This window comes from Cyprinus carpio, chromosome A8, assembly GCF_018340385.1.
Source record: "Cyprinus carpio isolate SPL01 chromosome A8, ASM1834038v1, whole genome shotgun sequence".
Classification (NCBI taxonomy): Eukaryota; Metazoa; Chordata; class Actinopteri; order Cypriniformes; family Cyprinidae; genus Cyprinus; species Cyprinus carpio.
Genome location: NC_056579.1, coordinates 2,121,829 through 2,146,075, shown reverse-complemented (window position 1 = coordinate 2,146,075; position 24,247 = coordinate 2,121,829). Strand labels below are relative to the sequence as shown.

General features: G+C 35.6%; 2 protein-coding genes across 2 annotated transcripts in view; one reads left to right on the top strand and one right to left on the bottom strand.

Annotated features, from left to right (window-relative positions):
• The window catches only part of LOC109056706 (phosphatidylinositol 4-kinase alpha-like), a 51,463-nt gene that overhangs the window by 11,899 nt on the left and 15,317 nt on the right, over nucleotides 1-24,247 (top strand). Inside the window, exons 15-35 of the mRNA XM_042761575.1 lie at nucleotides 598-693; nucleotides 785-968; nucleotides 1,959-2,062; nucleotides 2,926-3,094; nucleotides 3,561-3,611; nucleotides 11,062-11,170; nucleotides 11,334-11,470; nucleotides 12,317-12,450; nucleotides 12,564-12,646; nucleotides 14,006-14,076; nucleotides 14,149-14,273; nucleotides 15,773-15,854; nucleotides 15,941-16,024; nucleotides 16,107-16,196; nucleotides 17,640-17,759; nucleotides 19,124-19,138; nucleotides 19,340-19,432; nucleotides 21,056-21,212; nucleotides 21,289-21,416; nucleotides 21,491-21,649; nucleotides 22,810-22,961. Coding sequence (XP_042617509.1) covers nucleotides 598-693; nucleotides 785-968; nucleotides 1,959-2,062; nucleotides 2,926-3,094; nucleotides 3,561-3,611; nucleotides 11,062-11,170; nucleotides 11,334-11,470; nucleotides 12,317-12,450; nucleotides 12,564-12,646; nucleotides 14,006-14,076; nucleotides 14,149-14,273; nucleotides 15,773-15,854; nucleotides 15,941-16,024; nucleotides 16,107-16,196; nucleotides 17,640-17,759; nucleotides 19,124-19,138; nucleotides 19,340-19,432; nucleotides 21,056-21,212; nucleotides 21,289-21,416; nucleotides 21,491-21,649; nucleotides 22,810-22,961 — 2,343 coding nt within the window. The remainder of the gene's footprint in view (nucleotides 1-597; nucleotides 694-784; nucleotides 969-1,958; nucleotides 2,063-2,925; nucleotides 3,095-3,560; nucleotides 3,612-11,061; nucleotides 11,171-11,333; nucleotides 11,471-12,316; nucleotides 12,451-12,563; nucleotides 12,647-14,005; nucleotides 14,077-14,148; nucleotides 14,274-15,772; nucleotides 15,855-15,940; nucleotides 16,025-16,106; nucleotides 16,197-17,639; nucleotides 17,760-19,123; nucleotides 19,139-19,339; nucleotides 19,433-21,055; nucleotides 21,213-21,288; nucleotides 21,417-21,490; nucleotides 21,650-22,809; nucleotides 22,962-24,247) is intronic.
• LOC122145889 (heparin cofactor 2-like) lies at nucleotides 4,430-10,225 on the bottom strand. Its single transcript, XM_042761573.1, has 5 exons — nucleotides 10,095-10,225; nucleotides 8,512-9,431; nucleotides 5,555-5,828; nucleotides 5,009-5,153; nucleotides 4,430-4,839 (listed from the first exon to the last, which is right to left on the bottom strand). Exons 2-5 carry the CDS (start codon nucleotides 9,428-9,430, stop codon nucleotides 4,648-4,650), a joined length of 1,530 nt encoding a protein of 509 aa, XP_042617507.1. The 5' UTR covers nucleotide 9,431; nucleotides 10,095-10,225; the 3' UTR covers nucleotides 4,430-4,647.

The window sequence follows — 24,247 nt, the reverse complement described above, 5'->3', positions numbered from 1 at the left end:
TTTTATTTAGTAGTAGTTGAAGTAATAGTCATTATTATTATTATTATTATTATTATTATTATTATTATTATTATTATTATTATTTCAAAGCCATATTGATATATAAACAAATTGGTTTGGGCAAATTTTATGAAAAAAAAAAAACCTATATATAAAACCATATCATAAAACCATAAAAACTTGCAATATAATATAAGTTAGATTAAATAAAATAAAAACTTATATATATTTGTCATTTTCTTTAATTTAACTTGTATTAAAATAACCACAACTAATAAATAATGGAATAGTACTAAAACTAATAAATAAAAATTACTAAAAACTGTATAGAAATATTAAAATAAAAAAATGACAAACTTTACTATAAAGTGAAAATGCTTAATATAAAAATAAAATCTAATTAAACATTAACAAAAACTATGATTGTATCTCAATACTAAAATATGAATGCGCTGAAAGTTTCTTAGGAATAAATGTAATGCACATGTAAATGAGGATGTGATTCGGATTGCTGGGTTTAGGATGATTTCAGAATCATAAATCAGGCTGAAAATCACTGCATGTAAACATAACCACTGACATGACTGTGGTCTGCAGATGTCTGAATGCTGGCCTCACTATGGATCCTGTAATAGTGGAGGCGTTCTTAGCCAGCCTGTCGAACCGGCTCTACATCTCCCAGGAGAATGACAAGTGAGGAAACAAACACACTCTCTCTCTCTCTCTCTCTCTCTCTGAGTGCTGATGTGGTTTTGTTGACTCCGGCGGGTGTGTTTCTCCTCAGGGAGGCTCATCTCATCCCGGATCACACCATCCGTGCGCTCGGTCACATCGCCGTGGCCATGAGAGACTGTCCTAAAGTCATGGAGCCCATCCTGCAGATCCTGCAGCAGAAGTTCTGCCAGCCGCCCTCGCAGTTAGACGTGCTGATCATAGACCAGCTGGGCTGCATGGTCATTACGGGGAACGTGAGGAGCTGATTTACACATAATTACAGCTGTTCGCTGCGAGAAGCTGCAGCGTTGATTTCCAGTCGATTCTTTCTGTGCATTTGCATCACAGCTCATGTCTAATGATTTACGCTGGTGTGCATTTTCAAGCATGACTACAGTTATTGACTGTATGGGAAAGAAACTTTTAGGTGTCTCTTAAAGGGATAGTTCACCCAGAAACTAAAATTCTGTTATTTTCTCACCCTCATGTCGTTCCAAACCTGTATGAGTTGCTTTCTTATGTTGAACATAGAAGATATTTTAGCAATGCATATTACTAATCAGAACTGAAGTTTTGATATATTTAAGGTAGGAAATTTACAAAATATCTTCATGGAACATGATCTTTACTTAATATCCTAATGATTTTTGGCATAAGAGAAAAATCAATAATTTTGACCCATACAATGTATCTTTGGCTATTGCTACAAATATACCCCAGAGACTTAAGACTGCTTTTGTGCTCCAGGGTCCATTTAATATTTAATTAGAGTATCCTGCTTTAAATGATACTAGGAAATATTTTTACTCAAAGTACATAAATGGACATTTAAAAAAAAAAAAGTTTCTCCTGAGAAGCTATTAGAATTTTTATCAAATTGTAAAAATTGTGAATAATTATTTTTTTATTTACTGTATTTGTTTTTTTGTTTTTTTTTGTAAAATATACATATACATATTATTAGTAAAAATAAATTATTTTATACAATTGATTGAATAATTATTGTATTAAGACTAATTTAAATCTTATTTCTCTCTCATTTACTATGAATATGGCAGTAAATTACTACTAAATTATCTACAGTAAATTACTGCATCATTCATTTTACAGTGAGTGTATATTTTATTATTTTTTCACCTGCATTTGGTGGGTTAATTTTAATCCCTGATCTTGATCTGAAAAATGGAGCAGGTATAATTTGTTTTTTTTAAAACAGACAGTGTGTGATTTGTTTTTTTTTACAGCAATACATCTATCAGGAGGTCTGGAACCTGTTCCAGCAAATCAGTGTGAAAGCCAGTAATGTGGTGTATTCAGCCACCAAAGACTACAAAGACCACGGATACAGGTGTGTGTGTGTGTGTGTGTGTGTGTGTGTGTGTGTGTGTGTGCATGCTTTAAACTGAATGCATAAAAAATGCATCAGGCAGTGATGATTAGTCTGAGAAATGCTTGATAGCATCTGAGGAAGTTTCAGGCATTTTAACATTTGAAACAAGAAATTTTATGCTTTTTTAGCTTTTAATAGTTTTCTTTAAGTCCAGTCATAATATTTGTCAAGGTTGTTTGCACCATAATTTAGTTTTTCATTACCATTTTCCAGCCTCGCTCTGAGCTTTAGAATAAGAATAATTAAACAGGCTATTTAATTCATTTTTTTTGCAATTGTGTATTTTTAGATTTCTGTATGTGTGCATTTATGCAGACGATTCCCATTTCATTCTTTTTATGTGGTTTTTATCTTAAAGGTATGTGCACAAATAATAATATTTGGAGGATTTATTGACTTTTGACTTTCAGTTCTATTTTATAAAATATTTAATACAACATTTATAGTATTTAATAGAATAATATTAAAGTTATATTATTATAAATCATAAAATTATAATATTATAAAATTATATTCTAAATTAATAATAGTAAATTTATGTACTTATTAATGAATCTTGGATTTATGTAAATGACCTTTGTGTATCAGCATAATTTTACTATTAATAATTTTGGCTTTCACTAATATAGCTCAGAATCGCGATGCATTCGCGAAAATCACAGAATCGATCCACAAATCGATTTATCATCGCAACCCTATTGAACGTTCTGGAAGTTACAATAATTCGATGATATTTTAAGTGATTTATACATTTATTAATTAAACCTGCTTCCAGTGTGTATCTGGTGGTGGTTTAATATGAAGGGTGTGTGTTTGTGCAGGCACTGCTCTCTAGCTGTGATAAACGCCCTGGCTAATATCGCAGCTAACCTGCAGGGGGAGCAGCTGGTGGACGAGCTGCTGGTCAATCTGCTGGAGCTGTTCGTTCAGCTCGGCCTGGAGGGCAAGAGAGCCAGTGAACGCGCCAGTGATAAAGGACCGGCCCTCAAAGTCAGTCTGTGTTTGACCTGCAATCTGGCTCTACACTTACATTAGTTAAAAAATGTGAACCTAGACCACAAAAACAGTCTTAAGTGTCAATTTTTCGAATTTAAGTTTATTAGGATCAGACAATATCTTGCCGAGATGCAACTATTTGAAAATGTTGAGAAAATCTCCTTTAAAGTTGTCCAAATTAAACCTTAGCAATGCATTTTACTAATCAAAAATGAAGTTTTTATATATTTCTGGTACGAAACATCTTCATTGAACATGATCTTTACTTAATATTCTAATGATTTTTGGCATAAAAGAAAAATCTATAATTTTGACTTGTACAGTGAAGTTTTGGCTATTGCTACAAACATACCCGTGCAACTTAAGACTGGTTTTGTGCTCCAGGGTCATAAATAGGATTCTGAAATGTTTCAGTGTGTCTCGAATGTTGTTTTAATTTAGTTATTATTTTAATTTCTAGGCGTCCAGCAGTGCTGGTAATCTAGGCGTCCTCATCCCTGTAATTGCTGTGGTAAGACACACACAGACACACACTCACAGCATTTAAACAGTCTCATTTCATTCTTTTATATGCATTTTATTTAAGGGGACGTGCTGCAAGCATAAATTATGCTTTTGGAATTAAAATGTAATGATTTTATATAAACAAAATATTTAATACGCTTTAATGTAATTCAATAGAATAATATTACAATTAAAATATTATAAATAATATGAAATCTTAATATTAGAAATTATATTTGTTATAATTTTTAAAGGCCATAGAGAACTGCTTTTAAATATTATAAATATTACATAGCATTTTCTATTAAATTGTATAAATATTTTTGGTAAGTAACTTTGACAAAGGTGATTACTGAGTTGTTGATCACATTGAAACAAAAATAAAAATAGCAATATTTTCTTCGGGGCCTGTTTTACATCGGATATATATTATGCAAATGTTAATGGAAAGGAAAAAAATGTTTTCCTGTTGAGTGCCTTTAAATGATTTATGAGCTCTCTTAGGGCTAGCATGCCTTTGAAGATCAAAGAGTACATTTTTCAAAAGCATGAAAGTAACTAATCAAATATTTTGTCTACATAAAGTTAGATAAATCTTGCTCCTTGTTTGTAATCAGATACTGTTTTTTGTTTTTTCTCTTTCTGCTCTGTTTGATGCTTCATTATTCATGTGTCTGTCTAGAAACTGTAATTAGATCTTGAGCGCCTGTGGTTAGACTTTAACTTCTCTGACAAATATTTACTTGGCTTGCAAAATGTTCTGCCATGTTGTTGGTGTACTCGAGTGTTGTTTTTATTCACCCTTTGATCAGATTAATTCAATAATCCAGTCCTCTGATTCATTTTATTTAACGACACGTTCTGCTTCAAAAATACACAGATGTTTATCAGTGTTTTTAAATTTCACTAGCATTTCTTTACAAAACTCACTTTACTTGATAAAACAAAACAACTATCATTCTCATCCGCTTATTTGGCTAAGTTTCATTGTTATACAGTGATGCATCAGCCATTACACGGCTGTATTGTGTATGTGCATCTGATTAACTCTGTGAAGGGTCTACCACACGTCCCATGAACACAACGCAGCCCGTGCGATGCTCGTAGATGAGGAAGAGGAAGGGGCGGTCCACGATGAAACGCGTCTGTGTTGATAAAGGCATGAATCCGATGTGTGTCATTGCTGCGGCCTCTGTACCTTCTTCATTCACTGTAATGGTGCCCTGATGCTTAAACTGAGAGAGAAGAGAAGTAGTTTTCCAGGAAAAGAAGGTTATGATGGTGCAATGAAAGGTCAAAGAGTATGTTTTTGTAGGAGATTAGGCGTAGGTGACCCAAAGTGTTCTCAACACAGCAGAAGCTGTTGAACAAGTTATGAGTTGAATTTGTCAGTTGTTCTCTTACCCAGTTGATGATGACCTTCTCGGAAGTCATTGGGGAAAAGTCACCCTTTTCAGTAAACGGGTCCGACAAGCCCATTTCCTTCAGGTGCTCAATCAAGTCGTAGTTCTGCTCCAGCTTAAACCGTGGGAAAACCACCTCACGAGTCCTATCAGAGGAAGATTTTAAGACCATGCAAGGCCAAGAGACTACTGGAAAATGATTTAGCCAAGTAGGATGTATTTCTGGATCAATATTCTTATCAAGCTCCAACACTAACATCAAACCCTAACTATAAACCAAAGACCAAACTATATTCCAAATCATAAAGTACCACTAAAAGTGGAAATTCAGGGAAATTATAGGGTAATAAGAACATTGGTTAACCCTGAACTTAACTCTAGTATCTAAGAGATTGATAGCAGTGTTGTTCCATAACCAACAAGGATATTAATCCAGGAACTTGTCCAACTTCATGTTAAATCATCTTCAGCACTTAAAGTCATTGAGTCAGAGACATTAAAATGACTTGTTTGTAACTTGGTCTCACACCTACGGCTAGTGCTTTACCTGTTGGTCATGTTGCTAAGCCACTTATTGATCAGAGTTGGGGAGATTTCCTGCTCCAGGGATCTCATTCCAGAGAGTTTCTGAGGAACGGCGATGATCATGCTGATGTTTCCAGTGTAGGGCAGCTGCAGTATGTCGCAGTTGAGCTCGTGATCGGCCGCTGCCAGGTAGCTTCCTTTGTTCTGCATCATGGGAACGCGCACCTGCTTTTTCTCATTGACACGGAATTGCCGGTAGTGTGTCAGTTCCTTCGGGAACTTCTGCTCCCATGTACCTGCATTTGTTGTACCAGTGAATAGATAAGGTTGTGTTGTTATTTCAAAGTTGTGTGTAATAGTATTCCTTATGACTTCTAATCTGTTTAAAGAAGGGGTGTGCAGTCCTGTTTCTGGAGGGTCACCTTCCAGCGGAGTTTAGCTCTAGCCCTAAACAAGCAAATTAATTCACACTAGAAGAAGTCGGGGCCTAATGGTTAGAGAGTTTGACTCCTAACCCTAAGGTTGTGGGTTCGAGTCATGGGCCGGCAATACCATGAATGAGGTGCCCTTGAGCAAGGCACCGAACCCCTAACTGCTCCCTGGGTGCTGCAGCATAAATGGCTGCCCACTGCTCCGGGTGTGTGTTCACGGTGTGTGTGTTTGCACTTTGGATGGGTTAAATGCAGAGTATGAATTCTGAGTATGGGTAACCATACTTGGCTTTATATCACGTCACTTTAAATGTCTTCAGGATCTCTAGAAACTTTCAGGCATGTGTGTTGGAGCTACACTCTGCGAGAAAGTGATTTTCCAGGAGCAGGATTGGACACCCCTGTTTGAAACAACAGTTCCAGTTTACCAAATATCTACTGCTGTGGTAGTCAGTGCTGGGGGCCATCTTCCTGTAGAGTTTAGTTCTTGCCCTCATTAAACACACCTGAACCAGCTAATCAAGGTCTTCAGGATCACAAAAAACCTTCAGGCAGGTGTGCTAGCACTAAAGTCTGCAGGATATTGGCCCTCCAGAAGTGGGACTGGACACCCTTGGTTGAGACAGAAGATCTACAGCTGGGGAAGCCAACCCTTCTTTTGGAGAGCCATTATCCAGCAGAGTAGGGCTGCACGATTAATCGCATGCATTTGTCATGCGTGTCTCATCAGTAAAGCCGGTTCCGTGATTAGCGGTAAATGTCTGTCACCTGTTTTCAAATGCACCGGGAGTTCATACACAGAGCCGTAGTTCACTGACAAGCTACGCAATATTCTGTTCATAATTGAGATGAATCGCATTCGATTATGAACACGATGTTGCGTAGCTTGTCAGTGAACTACGGCTCTGTGTATGAACTCCCGGTGCATTTGAAAACAGGTGACGGACATTTACCGCTAATCACGGAACCGGCTTTACTGATGAGACACGCATGACAAATGCATGCGATTAATCGTGCAGCCCTACAGCAGAGCCATTATTTAGCTCTAGTCCTAATTAAACACACCTGAACCAGCTAATCATTGTCTTCAGGATTGCAAATATGCTACAGGCCCATGTTTTGGAGCTACATTTTTCAGGAAATTGACCCTCCAGAAACAGGATTTAACACCCTTTGAGACAGAAGTCCCTATTTACCAAATATCTTCAGCAGGGGTAGCCAACCCTACTCTTGGAGGGTCATCATCCAGTGTCTGATTTAAACACACCATAAACACACCTGAACCAGCTAATCAAGATCTTCAGGATCACAAGAAACTTCCAGGCACATGTATTAGATCTAAACTCTGCAGGAAATGGACCCTTCGGGAGCAGAATTAGACACCCCTGGTTGGACAGAAGTTCCCATTCACCAAATATCTACAGCCGGGGAAGCCAACCCTTCTCTTGAAGGGCCATCATTCAGCAGAGTTTAGCTCCAGTCCTAATTAAACACACCTGAACCAGCTAATCATTCTCTTCAGGATTGCAAAAATGCTTCAGGCACATGTGTTGGAACTACACTTCTCAGGAAATTGACCCTCCAGAAACATGATTGAACACCACTTGTTGAGACAGAAGTACCTATTTACCAAATATCTTCAACAGGGGTAGCCAACTCTAGTCTTGGAGGGTCATCATCCAGCAGAGTTTAGCTCCAGTCCTAATTAAACATACCTGAACCAGCTAATCATTCTCTTCAGGATTGCAAAAATGCTTCAGGCACATGTGTTGGAACTACACTTCTCAGGAAATTGACCCTCCAGAAACATGATTGAACACCACTTGTTGAGACAGAAGTACCTATTTACCAAATATCTTCAACAGGGGTAGCCAACTCTAGTATATTAGAGCTAAAATCCATCAAAATCAATATACAGTCCTAATTAAACACACCTAAACCAGCTAATCAAACTCTTCAGGATCGCAGGAAACTTCCAGGCACATGTATTAGAGCTAAACCCTGCAGGAAATAGACCATTCAGGAGCAGAATTAGACACCCCTGGTTGGACAGAAGTTCTTATTCACCAAAGATCTACAACAGGGGAAGACAACCCTGATCCTAGAGGGCTACAGTCCTGCACAGTTGATCTTCAGCCAAAAGCAAACATAAAAGCTAATCAAAGTGCTCAAGAGTACTAGAAAATTACAGCCAGGTGTTTTGGGCAGGGTTGGAACGGAAGTCTCAAGTAAGTTAGTTTACAGGTTTCCCTGTTGAAAAAAAAAAACAGCTTAGGTTGTAATTGTACTGGTTTATGTTGGTTTGGTGCAGGTCTAACTGGCGAACCAGCACAGCCATGAAGTTCGGTTGACCTAGTTAAGATGCTGGTCTATTTAGTCAGGCTAACATCAAACTGAATGCTCAATATTGAACTCAGTGGTAGTACTCAAAGCATTTCAAATAGTACATGATTTTTTGCTTTTGGATTGAGGGCAGACTATTCAAGTGAAGGATTAAACCATTAGTCCTAATGAGTTTCAGTCTTTGTATGGGCTTGAATTGATTCACCTTTGAAGTACAGGTAGTTCAGGAGCATCACTGCCATATTGGGGTCTACGCTCTTCAGCGGTTCCTTTATCAGACCTTTGGTGATCTTCTGAATGCGCTGGTTGGCCTTCACAAGGAAGGCTGGGTCGGCAAAGTCCACAGACTGTGGCTCGGCAAAGTAGTACATCTTTACATCGCTACGGAAAGCCTCCTGTATGCGGGTGTTTCTTTTCACGTACAGGTCATTAACGGAGCGTAAGTTGTAGCCGAAGTTCCGTCGGAAGAGCCTGTGCGTGAGTTTGCGGAACAGCTTGTGCACGGTCGAGTTATCGTAATGAGTGCTGGCGTTGACGAATTCAGCAAATCCCAGAGTTTGGTAGAGTTGTTCGTGAGAGGTTGGGCCGGCTCCCAGAGCCATCATGCCCATCGCAATGGAGATCCCGACAGGAGCGAGCAGAATGTTGTCCGTCTGGTTAAGTCGATTGCGCAGTTTCCGATAAAGCCGGCACCCGAAGCGGGTGTTGACCACGTTGATGCGCTGCAGACGAGTTCGCCCATGGAATAGCCGCAACAGACGTGCTCGCCGTATTTTGGGGTCACTGGGCTCCCCAAAGAGGTCCAGGTCAGGAGCAGGAGTGGAAATCTCGTCTATATGATCGCCTTCACTATAGTCATCCTCACCCTCCGCCAAGATCTTATCGAAGTCGATGTAGTCTTCATCTTCCAACCCCTCCAGAGGGAGGTCATTTGTGACCGTATTCTCTCGATGGAAGTCCAGAGGAATGGACTCAATGTCTGTGTTCTCTCCTTTTGGAGAAAGTCCACGGGCATCCACCTTTTCCTTCTCACTTCCGCTAAAGTGTGAGCTGAGGTCTTTGACCCCAGCTAGAGCAGGGTTGCTCAGGAGAGAGGCTACAACTATAACTGGAACAAACCACATCCTATGAAAAAAAAAAAAAAAAAAAAAACTGCACACATGGGAATTCTGAACGATTGACAAATGTACATATATATATTACGCAGACCTTTCTCTGAAATATAGCACGCAACGCTAATATGCCATGTACACATTTACATTTATTAATTTAGCAGATGCTTTTATCCGAAGTAGGGTTAATTTAATAATACCACATTAATATACTGTTATGGTATTATTTATATTTTAATTTATTTTATTATTTTTAATATTGTTAATATTAATCGTAATTTTAGTCTGTTTTCTGAATTTTTTTCTATTGTTTTTGAGATTTCATGCTTCAACTACTATTTTTAGCTGGCTTGCAAGGAAACCTTTTTAATATTAATTTCATTTTTAAATTTTTTTTGTTTCCATTTTATTTCTTTTTTTTTCTCAATATTACAGATTTTTGTTAACAATAACAACACTGATCCAAAGTGAGTTGTAAATAAAGTAAATCCTAAGCTGTGAACACTATAAACCGTTATGGGGACACCCAGTATCCAGAATAATCAATTTATTTTTTCAGTGATTTTCAATGATTGTTAAAGTTTTGCCTTTGGTTACTTCCTTAGCTTGATCTCAGAAATATCACACCAGTGTCAACAGTCTTATGAAATCGTTAATGCTAGTTAGAGCTGCTTACCTGCTCTCTCGCTCTGGAATCTGTGTTTTTGTGAGTGTGGACTGTCTGTTTGTGGGTTCGTTCTCCAGCTGGACTTTGAAGTGGCTCTTCACTGATCAAACAGCAGCGAGTTCAAACAGTCCTCACAGACCTTCATCTGACTCGATTAACCCTTGAAATGCACTCAATATGTTAATACTAGGTGCAAATTAATACAAATACACTGTAAATGGCCTCTTAGGACTTATATTACCATAGTAACACTGCATAGCTTTTATCTTAATATCCCTGACAACTGTATAAAATGTATAGAGGAAACTGGCACGCTGTTTCATTGTATGCAGAGAGTTGCAGTTGTTCTGGAAAAGGTTCTTGATATGATCTGTGATCTGACTGAAGAGAGTGTTTCCTTGGAGGCTAAATTGTGCTTATTGGATGTTTATCTAGTACATTTAGTAAATGTACATTTATAGATTTTAATTCTAAAAGTGCATTGAAAAGCACTCAGTGGATTGAAAAAAGTTGACACGTTTGGAAAAGCTGACACATGTGTACTTAGAGGGAAAAGTAGATGCATTTAGTGATATGGACTCTATTTGAACTTTTTTTTTTTTTTGCATTTTTTATTTTTTTTTTGAATGCAAACGGATAATGTGGAATGTTAAACAATGAACATAAACAAATCCCTGATGTGATAAGAATATTATGTTACAATAAAAAATATAGTAACTGTTATTTTATTTTTATATGCAATTATTTTATTCATTTTCTTTATTATTTACATTTTAGTTTTTAATCATCATTTTATTATGTTTATTTGTGTAATTATTTTTTGTTTAATAAATGGAATTGAAGAAACAAAACCTTGAAATGCATGAACAGTGGCAACTGTTTTTATAGGATATAATTCTTTGAAAGAACTACCAACATTTTCATGTTTCTAATTTTAAAATTAAGTTAATTGTGTCTTGTGTTCGATTGTATGCAGTTGACCCGCCGGTTGCCTCCGATTAAAGAGGCCAAACCTCGCCTTCAGAAGCTCTTTAGAGATTTCTGGCTCTATTCCGTGGTCATGGGTTTTGCCGTGGAAGGTTCTGGTAAGGAAATAAAATGATCAGCATCACTGACAGCATTTAAGCATGAATTCACCACATGCACAGTCTCGTGTACGGTTTGCTGTAGTAGGAGCTCATAACCTGAGGAGAGAGTATTTCTACAGGATTCTGTCTGTGTGTGTGTGTGTGTGTGTGTGTGTTTTAGGTCTGTGGCCTGAGGAATGGTACGAGGGAGTGTGTGAAATCGCCACAAAATCTCCACTGCTCACGTTCCCCAGTGGAGAACCACTGCGTTCAGAGCTCCAGTACAACTCGGCTCTGAAGAATGACACAGTTACTCCGGTATCTGAACAATCTCTTACAGTCTCAGTGCTGTTTACAGCCTCCAGATGTTAAAGAGATCATTCGCCCCAAAATTCAAATTTTATTATTTACCCACCCTGAATTTATTACAAACCTGTAAGAGGGTCTTTCTTTGCTGAGCACAAAAGAAGATATTTTGTAAAATGTGGGTCACCATCGGTAGCCATTGACTTCCACAGTATTTGTTTTTGTCATTGGCTACCGTCAATTGTTTGGTTACCATCATTCTTCTGAATATCCTCTTATGAGCAGAAAAAAAGAAACTCAGGAACAACCTGAGGGTGAGTAAATGACAGAATTTTCTTTTTTTTGTGTGTGTGTGTGAACGATCCCTTTAAGTCAGAAATCTATAAATCTATTTTCTCTGACACAAAGTGTTAAAGTTGGGTGAGTAGGTGCAGTATTTGTTCTCCTAAAATCAGATGTGTTGTTACTTTGATAACAAACCTTGCACTATATATTATGAATATTGTTGGCTCTTTGACCGATTGTTTTTATCACTTTGGATAAATGCATAAATGTTAATGCATGTTATTAGATGCATGATTTTCACTTGCCACATAAATTTTTTTTTTTTTAAGCTTATTGACTTATTTGATTTAACTCCCAACAGTTTTATAAGAAAAACTGATAAAAAATGCAAAGCAACCAAATTTATTTCTGAGAAATTAACTTGATGCCATGGACTGAACATGCCACGTGTTTCGATCATGTGACAACAATGTTGCAAACTACTTTATCCTTGCACACAATTTTACAAAAATACCATGCAGTATTTCATATATATGGAATATCAGAATAAAGTGTTACCGATCTCCTTTTGAAGCGGAGTTAAGTGAACTGCGCAGCACCATCATTAATTTGTTGGATCCGTCACCTGAAGCCGCCGCCCTCATCAATAAACTCGACTTTGCCATGTGCACTTACCTGCTGTCTGTGTACCGACTGGAGTATATGAGGTAAGAGACGCTGTCCTGCCTCCAGCTCGTCTCATTGTGGTGATTTTTTTTTTTTTTTTTTTTTTTAATGCATCATTTCCCTATCTGTGCGTTTTAATCTTTCTGTTCCTCAGGATGCTGCACTCGAATGATGCCGACCGCTTCCAGGTGATGTTCAGATACTTTGAGGACAAAGCCATCCAGAAAGACAAATCAGGTCAGAAACGTGACAGAATTTAGCAGATTTAAAATATTTACAGCAAGAAGCAAAAATCTAGTTGCGATTAATCAAAGTATGTTTTTCATTAAACGTACTGTACATGAAGAATCATATGTATTCCTTTATAATCTACACTACCAGTACGGTAAGATTTTTAATATTTTGTTTTTTTAAAGAATTCTCTTCTGCTCACCGAGCCTGCATTTATTTGATCCAAAGCAGTAATATTGTGAAATATTTTTACTATTTAAAAGAATTGCTTTGTATTTAAATATATTTTAAAATGTAATTTATTCCTGTGATTTCAAAGCTGATTTTTTTTTTAGCATCATTACCATCCCAAAAAATTATACTGAACTATTTTAATTATTAAAAATAATAATAAATGTTTTTGAGAAGCAAATCAGCATATTAGAATGATTTCTGAAGATCATGTGACACTGAAGACTGGAGTAATGATGCTGAAAATACAGCTGCGCATCACAGGAATTAATTACATTTGAAAACATATTCAAATAAAAAATACTGTCATTTTAAATAGTGAAAATATTCACAATATAACTGCTTTTGCTGTATTTTGAATTAAATAAATGCAGGTTTGGTGAGCAGAAGATAATTCTTTAAAAAAGATTAAAAATCTTACTGTTCAAAAACTTTTGACTGGTAGTGTATATGGACCAATATGACAGTAAACAATGATATTTATCTCTGTTTTGATATGAAAAATGCAACATGAACACTTTTTTTTTTTTTTTGAGCGATTGTGCAAACAACTTTTTAGAGTTTTTAATCAATTCATTGAAATTGACTAATTAATGTTATTAAAGAAGTTTTTTAAAGAAGTTACTAAAGATGTTTTGTGAAACTAGTCTAATCACAATCTGACTTTAATATTGATTTAGTATTTCATTTAATAAGTTTAAAATATTTACTATAAGGCATAAACTAAAGTAAAAGTTGAGTTAAATAATTTCCCCACTGTCAAAACCTGAAGAATCATATTAATTGATATTTATAGGCACCATTCTAACAATAAATTCTTATTCTTATTCAATACAGAGATGCCCAATAATTTGAAAGATGCAAACAAGTCACTGAATCAAGTTTTGAGTCATTTAATTGAAATGCACAGATTGAACCAATTTGAGAAAATGAATTAATGGAAACATTTAGAAACTCTGACAGTGTTCAGCGAATCTTAGTTTGAAGCTCTCATACAAGAGAGAAAGAATCGTGAAACTAGTCTAATCACATGATGTTCAGGAAACTCTGTGGCCAGATAAAGAACACTCTTCTGGTGCTTAACTTTGTCACAGCAATATCATTGCAAACAAGTGTCTCTCTCTTGGCTTGCAGGCATGATGCAGTGTGTGATTTGTGTGGGTGATAAAGTCTTCGAGGTTTTCCTGCAGATGATGGCTGAGAAAGTGAGTCGAGCGTTTAAAAGATCTGAATGCATTATTGATCGCTCTTTATTGACAGTCGCATTGCTGTTTCAGCCCAAGACTAAAGAGCACGAGGAGGAGCTGGAACGCCACGCTCAGTTCCTATTGGTCAACTTTAACCACACCCACAAGAGGATCCGCAGGGTCGCAGATAAATACCTCTCAGGACTCGCCGAGACGTAACATTATCCACACATTCTCTAGTTCTCTAGCTCCCTACCTAGACAGCATAGGAAGCATCACTCGTGATGTAAACTGAACACTTTCACCCAGTGTCTGTGAGGTCCGTGTAGCTTTTCTGAATGCTTGTTAGAAAATAGTTCTCACACAAAGTTTGTTGCTTATGAAAACTCAAAATACACCAGACATATTCCCAAACTAGAAATGAGAATTGTATATAAATATGTTTTAAGTTTTAAGGTCTTCCTGCAGTTTGCCAGCAAAATAAAAGCTCTATGGTTTAATGTATAAAAGTAAAGAAATTAAAACAGGCTTAAATATTAGCATTGTCTTTTTATTGTTGTTCTGTAAAAGAAACTTATTATATTAATAATTGTATTAATTACATTTAATAAAAAATATATTTTATAAGAAAAGTATTATTATTATAATACAATTTAACAAAAACAACAGTAGCAGTAGTAATTATTTTTTATTTTTTTGCGGTATTTTATTTATAATAGTTGTATTGCTATAGTAATTTCTTTATTGATTTAATTTTTGTAATTGAACATTAATAATATTAATTATAGCAAATATAATAATAGAAAATAATTGTTGTTGTTGTAGCAATAATTATAGTAATAATTAATGATAATACTAGATGGTGGTAGTAGTAATAATAATAATAAAATACTAATTTTAGGGGTATTTTATTGCCAGATTTTATTTGGTATATTTAATTATTTTTTTTATTGTAATTTAACAACAACAGCAACTATTGTTATTATTAAATACTCATTTTTAGTATTTTATTTATAATAGTAGGATTGATATAGTAATTTCTTTATCGATTTCATTTTTATAATTGAACATCAATATTATTAATAATAACAACTATAATAATAGAAAATAATAATTGATGTTGTAGCAATAATAATAGTAATTAATAATAATAATAATAATAATAATAATAATAATAATAATACTCAATAACAATAATAATTAAATACTAATTTTAGGGGTATTTTATTACCAGATTTTAATTGCTATTAAAATTTTAATTTAAATTTTTTTTTTTTTTATTTATTGTAATTTAACAACAACAACAACCATTATTATTATTATTATTATTATTATTATTATTATTATTATTAAATACTCATTTTTTCCCGGGCGCCGCAGCAAAAATGGCTGCCCACTGCTCCGGGTGTGTGTTCACGATGTGTGTGTGCACTTTGGATGGGTTAAATGCAGAGCACGAATTCTGATAGTAGTACTATTAGTAGTATTGCTATAGTAATTTCTTTATGGATTTCATTTTTGTAATTTAACATCAATATTAGTAATAATAACTATTAAAATAGAAAATAATAATAGTTGTTGTTGCAATAATAATAGTAATAATTAATAATAATATTAATAGGTAGCAGTAGTAGTAGTAGTAATATTAATAATATATAGTCATATACAATAATATGAGAAGCTCAGATCTCTCAAATCCCTGTTTGTCCTCTAGGTTTCCTCATCTTCTGTGGAGTGGAAGAGTTTTGAAGACCATGTTGGACATCCTGCAGACTCTGTCTCTGTCCCTGAGCGCCGTCAGTACAGCACACATGCATGACCAGTATTACTAGTGTTTACACTCTCACACGTCAGTCACTTAACCCAGGCTCCTGTTACACAGGACATCCACAAGGACCAGCCGTACTACGACATTCCCGACACTCCGTACAGAATAACGGTCCCAGACACGCATGAGGCGCGAGAGGTGAGACAGACGCAGCCTTTGAGCCGTGGATATGTGCTCACTGTGGGTCCAGAGTTTTGAAACAGTTTTTGTGTTTGTGCAGAGCATCGTGAAGGACTTTGCCGCCCGCTGTGGAGAGATCTTGAAGGAGGCCATGAAATGGGCCGCTTCTGTTACCAAATCTCATCTGCAGGTGAGTAGAAGTCGCATACTGTGCATTAAAAGTATGTACTCTGAGTCTGAGATGTTGTATTTATGATTATATGTGTTGCATGTTCATGCACTCATGCAGACAATCTAAAATTATTATTTTGTGTTTAACATTTATGTGTATATATTAGGGGTTGAACGACTTCTGATTTTTTTTAAAGTCGACTTTTATTTGATGAAAGTCGAGTCGAAGTCGACTAGTCGCTGATGATGTCATTAATGAACAAATAAGTCTGGAGCTGTGACAAACCCCTTGTGCACAGCTATGGTATATGACAGCGCTGCCCACATGGCTATTGCTCCTTTTTATCAGTTCTTTTGCTTTTGGGTCGTTTTATTTCTCACAGATTTCTGCTTGTTCTAAATCAGATATAGATAAAGTAGCACAGTAAAGAACAGTGTTTATAGTACATTTCCGTGCTGAAGGATTCTGTGCACACGACTTACAAGCCACTGTCTGTAGCCTATGTGTGTGTGTTACAGTGCAGCAGTGCATTAGATGAGAACAGCGATTAACTTACCTGTACAAAAAATGTCTTGGGGAGCTTTCGGAGTATACATTTATTTGTCATTTTTACTGTTTGGAAAAGGAGCGTAGATGTGGAAGTCCTTCAAAGATTTATTATCCTGTTGCGCCCTCTATAGGACCAGCGACTAGTCGACGTCAAACTTGAAAACGACTAGGTGATTAGTCTGTGCAACCCCTAGTGTGTGTGTGTGTGTGTATATATATATATATATATATATATATATATATATATATGTATGTATATATATATATATATATATGTATAAAATTCACTATTACTTTTGTTTATGCAAGATGTATATATTTAATCAGATTGTATTATTATTTTTAAAGCATTTTCACTAACCTCTTTGTCGTTTGCTGTTTGCATGTTTTTAAATGAATCAAAATTCACTATTACTTTTGTTTATGCATTTATAAACTGCTGTTGCAGCCTCAGCTGCACATTTGTTGTTTTTATTTATTTTTTTTACTACTGAAAAAACAACAAAAATCTGTTCTTCCAAAGCAGATGGGTAATATTGGCCTCAAAAAGCGTGCACAGATGCTTCCTTTCAACAGAAATATTTTACCATATGGGCTCCTTTGGCGAATGATTGGATGTGAATTGGATGCAGTGTTAGTTATGAAATGACTCCGCTATATGGTGTTCTTTGTAAATACCAAGATTTATGAATGTTAATTAAAATATATGAATCATGTTCAAAAGTTTGAGGTCTGTAAGATTTTTAATGTTTTAAAAAAGTCTCCTCTGAATGACTCACCAAGACTGTATTTTTTGTTGTATTTTTGATCAAATAAATGCAATTTAAAATAGCAGTTTTCTGTGAATTTAATGCATCCTTGCTGAATAAAAGTATTAATTTCTTTCAAAAAATCTGTCTGTGTCTGTCTCAGGAGTATCTGAACAAGCATCAGAACTGGCTGTCGGGTTTGTCTCAGCACACGGGTTTGGCGATGGCTACCGAGAGCATTCTCAGCTTCGCGGGATACAACCGTCAAAGCACAACGCTGGGGGTGAGGAACACACCCGACCCACAGTCCTCTTACAAACACACGTCCTGATGCTAACCAGTGCTGTACTCTTACGGTAGATGGTTACTGAGATGGTAACTGAGGTTTTTGGCCAGATTAAGGTAAGACGGTAGCGAGTCTTTAGCGGATCGGAATAAAATCATCAATCTTCAATCAGTCTTTAGTAAAACATCTGATTTATTCCACATGCTCATTCAAATCCACTAAATTCAAAACATCTTGAACTGCTTTAAGATTCACAGAACATCTGAATGTGCGCTTTAAATTGCTTATATTAATGCATTTATGCATTTATTTATACATGCAGTTATTCATGCATTATTTTTGCCAATTATAAATGTAAAAAAAATCTGATTCTTATGGTATATAAATAATACATTTTAATATTAATAATGCATTTATGCAGTTATGCAATTATGTATATATGTATGACATTTATTTTTGACAATTAAGCATACTTTTACACAAATCTAAATGTCAAAACATATTAATTTAGATACATTTATGTATTCATTGCATTTATATATGCACTTGCATTATTTTTGAAAATTAAGGACAATTCTAAATGTATAAAGTCTTATTTTAAAATAATATTTTTAATATTAATTTGCATTTATACAATTATGCAATTATGAATTTAAATATTTATTTTTATTTATTGGTCAAGCCAGTTTTATGTAGCTCTTTTCCTAATGCACATTGTTTCAAAGCAACTTTGAAGAGAATTTCTGCAGTAATAATGTCTTTTAGCAGTTAATGCATACAGCTATTTATGATGTGAATTTTCTGTATGCATTGAAGCAGATGCCCTGTTATATTTACTATACCTGCTATATTTCAGTATAACAGAGTATAATGTACAGTATGAGGTACTGTATCCCACAATGCACTGCACTTTTAAGGTCCACATTAAGGTCATTAACAGAATGAATTGCTGTAAAGCTGCTTGGAAACAATGTGTTTTACAAATGATGTTTTTCACTATATACAGCTTAAATCTAACCAGGTATTTCAGACTTGATCCCAGCTAACACACTCACTGCATTTCAGCTGTGTGACACAGATTATCCCTGCAATCATGCTTTATGAATATTCATTAGCACTGTTGTGTTGATATGTTCTTTTAAATGTGGTGTTTTTTGTGCATGCTCTGCATTCTGTTGTTATTTTGCAGCATGTCATGTGTAAACGTGTGATGAGTAATATTTTGTCATTCACTTTATTTGTGCCGTTACATTCCATCTCTGCTAACCGCTGGCTGCTAACTCATCTGTGTGTGTGCTATGATTGGCTGGCGGCGGGTTTGGTGGGTGTGGCCTGTCGTGTGCTCCTCCCACTTGCCCCAGGCAGCTTTTCCTCAGGTTGGTGCTGTTACTGTTGTCCTCGCTTCTTTCATTGACTCCATCTGTAACTCATTTGTCATTTATAAAGCAGTTATCATAGCAGTAGAGTGGTCAGCTCATAAGAGTATATCTTTATAGATTAATGGATTTATTCTAGTCAGAAATGTCATTAATGTTTGTAGTGGGATGTTTTAACTGGTCAGTTTCCATCATTCCCAGGTTACCCAGCTGACGGAGCGGCCCACTTGTGTGAAGAAGGACTACTCCAACTTCATGGCGTCACTCAACCTGCGGAATCGCTACACTGGAGAGGTAAACTCTTTCAATACGGTGTTTATTAGTAAATCTCGCCAGTCCTAATGAGAACATATTTCATATGACTCTATTTCACCAAATATTAAAAGAAGGAAACACAAAATTATATGTATTATGAAAAAAAAAAAAAAAACTTTAAAAACTGTTTATGCAGTTTATTTATGTGCTTATTCTATGCACTTATTTATTAGGGGTGGAAATCTATGGGTATCTCACGATTCGATTCGATTACGATTAACGATGCATTGATGCATCACAATGTTGTCATACAATCCTGTACATCTATTAGGGGTGGTAATCTTCAGTCACTTCACGATCCTATCAGATTCCAATTCTTGGAGTCATGATACGAGTCCAAAATGATTCTTGATCTACAATATCGATATCAGCTGTTTTGTCCTGCTCTGAAAACATAACTGACTGTGTGTACATCAATTTCGTATAAACATTCAAAAATGCAAGTGCATTTAACCGCAGCCGTGATTGAACTTCAGGACAACAAACACAAAGTGCACGTGAAAGTCTGTCAGTGCGCGAGTTTCGTGCATCTAATAGTACTGCATTGCAAATGACATAAATGAAAGTATATCTAAAGTAAAACACGGCTGATGGAAGCACAGACTGTCATGCAATTTGCACGTGTCTCACAGCGCATATTCTGTGCAGTAAAGCCTGCCGCAAAAATAATTGAGCTCAGAATCGATTCTGAAATGTTCAGAACCGATTCAGAATCGTTGAAGAGAGAATCGCGATGCATCGGAGAATCTATTTTTTTCTCCCACCCCTATTATTTATGCTCTTTTACACTTATTTAATACATGTATTTAGACATTTAGGGAGTTATTTGTGTGTTTGTGCAGTTTATCCATAAATTCATGTATTTATTCATGCACTTATTCATGCACTTATTTATGCAATTTTTATTTATTCAATTATGCTTTATTATTGCATTCATGCATTTTTAGATTTGTTTGATGCATTTATTTATGCACTATTTATGCATTTATTTATTAACTTTATGTGCTTATTTATTTATGCATGTATTTATACATTTATTCAAATATTTGAATAAATATGAATTTTCGTGCATTTATGCACTTATGCATTTGTTTTTTTTAGATGCATGCATTCATTTAGACATTTGTGCAGTTATTTATGCATATTTGTAGATGTATGCATTTATCCATTCATTTAGATGTATATGCACTATTTATGCATTTTGTTTACATTTATGCATTTATTTATGCACTTATTGATGCATTTAAGACATTTATTTATGCATTTTAAAATAATTTTATATGCACACTTTTATTCCAAATTCTCTTTACTGAAATGTAAAAAAAAAGATTCTCATACTCAATCATCATTCTGTCATTTAAATAATATTCAAATAAACAAATAATCATTTATTTTAAATTAAATATTGCTAATTTATTTCATAATTAGCATCAAAGGATTTGTACTTTATGGTAGTATTATCTGTACTTCTTAGTAATATATGTTGAATATGTCATCATTTTAAACGTATTAAAAAGGCTTACTTTAAGGCTTAATTGGGGTGAAATATGTGTTTGTGAGATTTGATTGTGTCTTTAATGTATTTATCGATTGTATGTTGAGGTTGCTGGGATGCTGCAGTTTGCCGAAGTGACACACAGTGAGTCAAACCTCAGCAAGCTGATGGTTTCTCAGATGAGTGACGCTCTGGAAGCCAAAGACTCGGACGCGTTCACGCAGAACATGTTCAAGATGACCGCGCTGCTTATCAGCACTAAAGGTAGCACGCAGATGATCGTATGGACCGTTTGGGATGCAGATCATGTTTGAGTGACTCACAAACATCTCTGTCTCAGATTGGGATCTTCAGCTGCTGCATCATCTCTGCTGGTCTCCTCTGAAGATGTTCACGGAGCAGGGCATGGAGACGGCCATCGCCTGCTGGGAGTGGCTGCTCGCTGCCCGCAATGGGATTGAAGTCCAGGTAAGTCTCTGAAAGCTGGATTATAACGGTGTGATGTGCTCTTAGATCGTAGTGCTCATTGCATGTGTGTGCAGTTCATGCGTGAGATGGCGGGCGCCTGGCAGATGACCGTCGAGCTGAAGATGGGCTTGTTCTCAGAGACGGAGTCGGAGGCAGATCCTTTAGCTGCTTCAGAAGAGAGTCAACCGCTGCCGCGTCCACCCAACGTCACACCACATTCGCTCTGGATTGAGGTCTGTAATGCACACTGCCATTACACTCTTACAATTTATACTGTACATAGTATGCATACTGTGTACACCAAGTCAAGTCAATGTTATTTATATACAGTTGTGGTCATAAGTTTATATACACCTTGCTGAATCTGCAAAATTGTTCATAAAAATTGCATTTAGTTTAAACACTACATTTAAAGCAGTAGTTTAGCCCAAAATAAAAAATTGCTGAAAATGTGCTCACCCTCAGACCATCTAAGATCAGGATGAGTTTGTTTCTTCGTCAGATTTGGAGAAATGTAGCATTGCATCAGTGTCTCAGCAATGGATGCTCTGCAGTGAATGGGTGCCGTCAGAATGAGAGTCCAAACAGCTGATAAAAACATCACAATAATCCACACCACTCCAGTCCATCAGTTAATGTCTTGAGAAGTGAAAAACGGCGTGTTTGTAAGAAACAAATCCATCATCAAGATGTTTTTAACTTTAAACCTTTGCTTTCCAGCTAAAATATAGTCCATAATCCATAATATTGTTTTCTCCAGTGGCAAAGTGGAGAAAGTGTTATTATAGATAGTAAAATTTGTGTTTTAGCCATTAACGATGGTTTAAAGTTGAAAAAAAAAGTGATCTCAAAGATCCAAGAAGCCACATCTTGGATGGCCTGAGCACATTTTTAGCAAAATTTCATTTTTGGCTGAACTATTCCTTTAAGAGCCGGGGGTGTAAACTTTTGAACAGTATGATTGGTGTAAGTTGTTTCAGTTTTGTCTTCTGGGAAGCATGTAAGTAGCTTCGGAAGGGCCATACTAAATGGAAAAGCTATAAGATCTTTAAACAAAATAAGAAGAGTTTGCACCAGTCATCCTGTGTGAAAGTATTCACCCCCCGGCTCAAAATGCATCATGTTTGTTTGTTTGTTCTTCATCAGTAAATGTTTTCACCCTTTGTAATAGTTTGTATGAGTCCCTCGACTGTTCTCAGTTTGAAAATATGGATCTCAAAATCATACAGTCACTGTTAGAAAGGTGAAGAATATGCTGGAAACCAAAGAACGTGCAGGATTTTTCTGAAACGCTCCGTCTCAGAATGATCACATTCCTCGTATTGCCATATCATACTGTGTGTGTGTGTGTGTGTGTGTGTGTGTGTGTGTGTGTGTGTGTGTGTGTGTTTAGTTTCTAGTGCAGAGATTTGAAATCGCCAAGTACTGCAGTGCCGATCAGGTGGAGATCTTCACCAGTGTCCTGCAGAGGGCACTGTCTCTCAGCGTCGGCGGGCCCAAGAGCTGCCTGAACCGCCACGTAGCTGCCATAGGACCCCGATTCAGGTGACGCTTTAAACACACGCAGCACCATTTGCACAATGAACCATTATTTGTGAATCGTGTTTTTGTATACTGTACATGTAATATTTAACAGCTTCAGAAATCTCCCATTAAAAGAGTGCAATTTTTGCCCCCTGGATTTATTTATTTTGTAAGGGTGTTATTGGCTTATTAAATGTATCTGTGTTTATTTTTATGTAAATTTAACAAATCACCTCAATCAATCAGAGTACTATAGGCTGTTACCAATAAAATCTGATCAACATCAGCAAAAGTCATCTTTACACTGCAAAACCTAACCTTTAATATTGTGAAATATTATTACAATTTAAAATAACAGTTTTCTATTTTAATATACTTTAAAATATAATTTATTTCTGTGATGCACAGCTGTATTTTCAGCATCATTAATCCAGTCTTCAGTGTCACATGATCTTCAGAAATCATTCTAATATGATGATTTATTATCAATGTTTGAAACTGCTGCTTAATATTTTTTTGGAGCTTGTGATACATTTTTTTCAGGATTATTTGATGAATAAAAAGTTAAAAAGAACAGCATTTATTTAAAATAGAAATCTTTTGTAACAGTTTAAGTCTCTACTGTCACTTTTTATCAATTTTACACATCCATGCTGAATAAAAGTATTAAATTCTTTCAAAAAAACAAGAAGGAAAAATATTTACTGACCCCACACTTTTGAACAGTAGTGTATATTGTTGCAAAAGATTTCTATTCTAAGTAAATGCTGTTCTTTTTTTTATTTTATTTACTTTTTATTGATCAAAAAAGAAATCCTGAAAAAGTATCACAGGTTCAAAAAAACAAACAAATAAAAATACAATCAGCACAACTGTTTTCAACACTGATAATAATCAGAAATGTTTCTTGAGCAGCAAATCTGCATATTAGAATGATTTCTGAAGATCATGTGACACTGAAGACTGGAGTAATGATGCTATATATTTACAATATATTATTTTAAATTGTAATAATTTCACAACATTAGGTTTTTTTTTTTTTTTTTTTTCTCTTCTGTGTAGTTTTGAGAAGTGTTCTGATGTGTGGGGAAACCTTTCATTTTCACATCTCACTTTAATGATTTTGAGGTGCATTTTTGTGGCATTTTTACTGCAAGCTGTTTATTTACGACCCTGTCATATAGTGAAATAATACTGATAAAACTCTCAGTACAAACAACATGTCATTACAAAAGTTATTTAGTATTTCATATTTCGTACATATCGTGTGTGTGTGTGTGTGTGTGTGTGTGTGTGTGTGTGTGTGT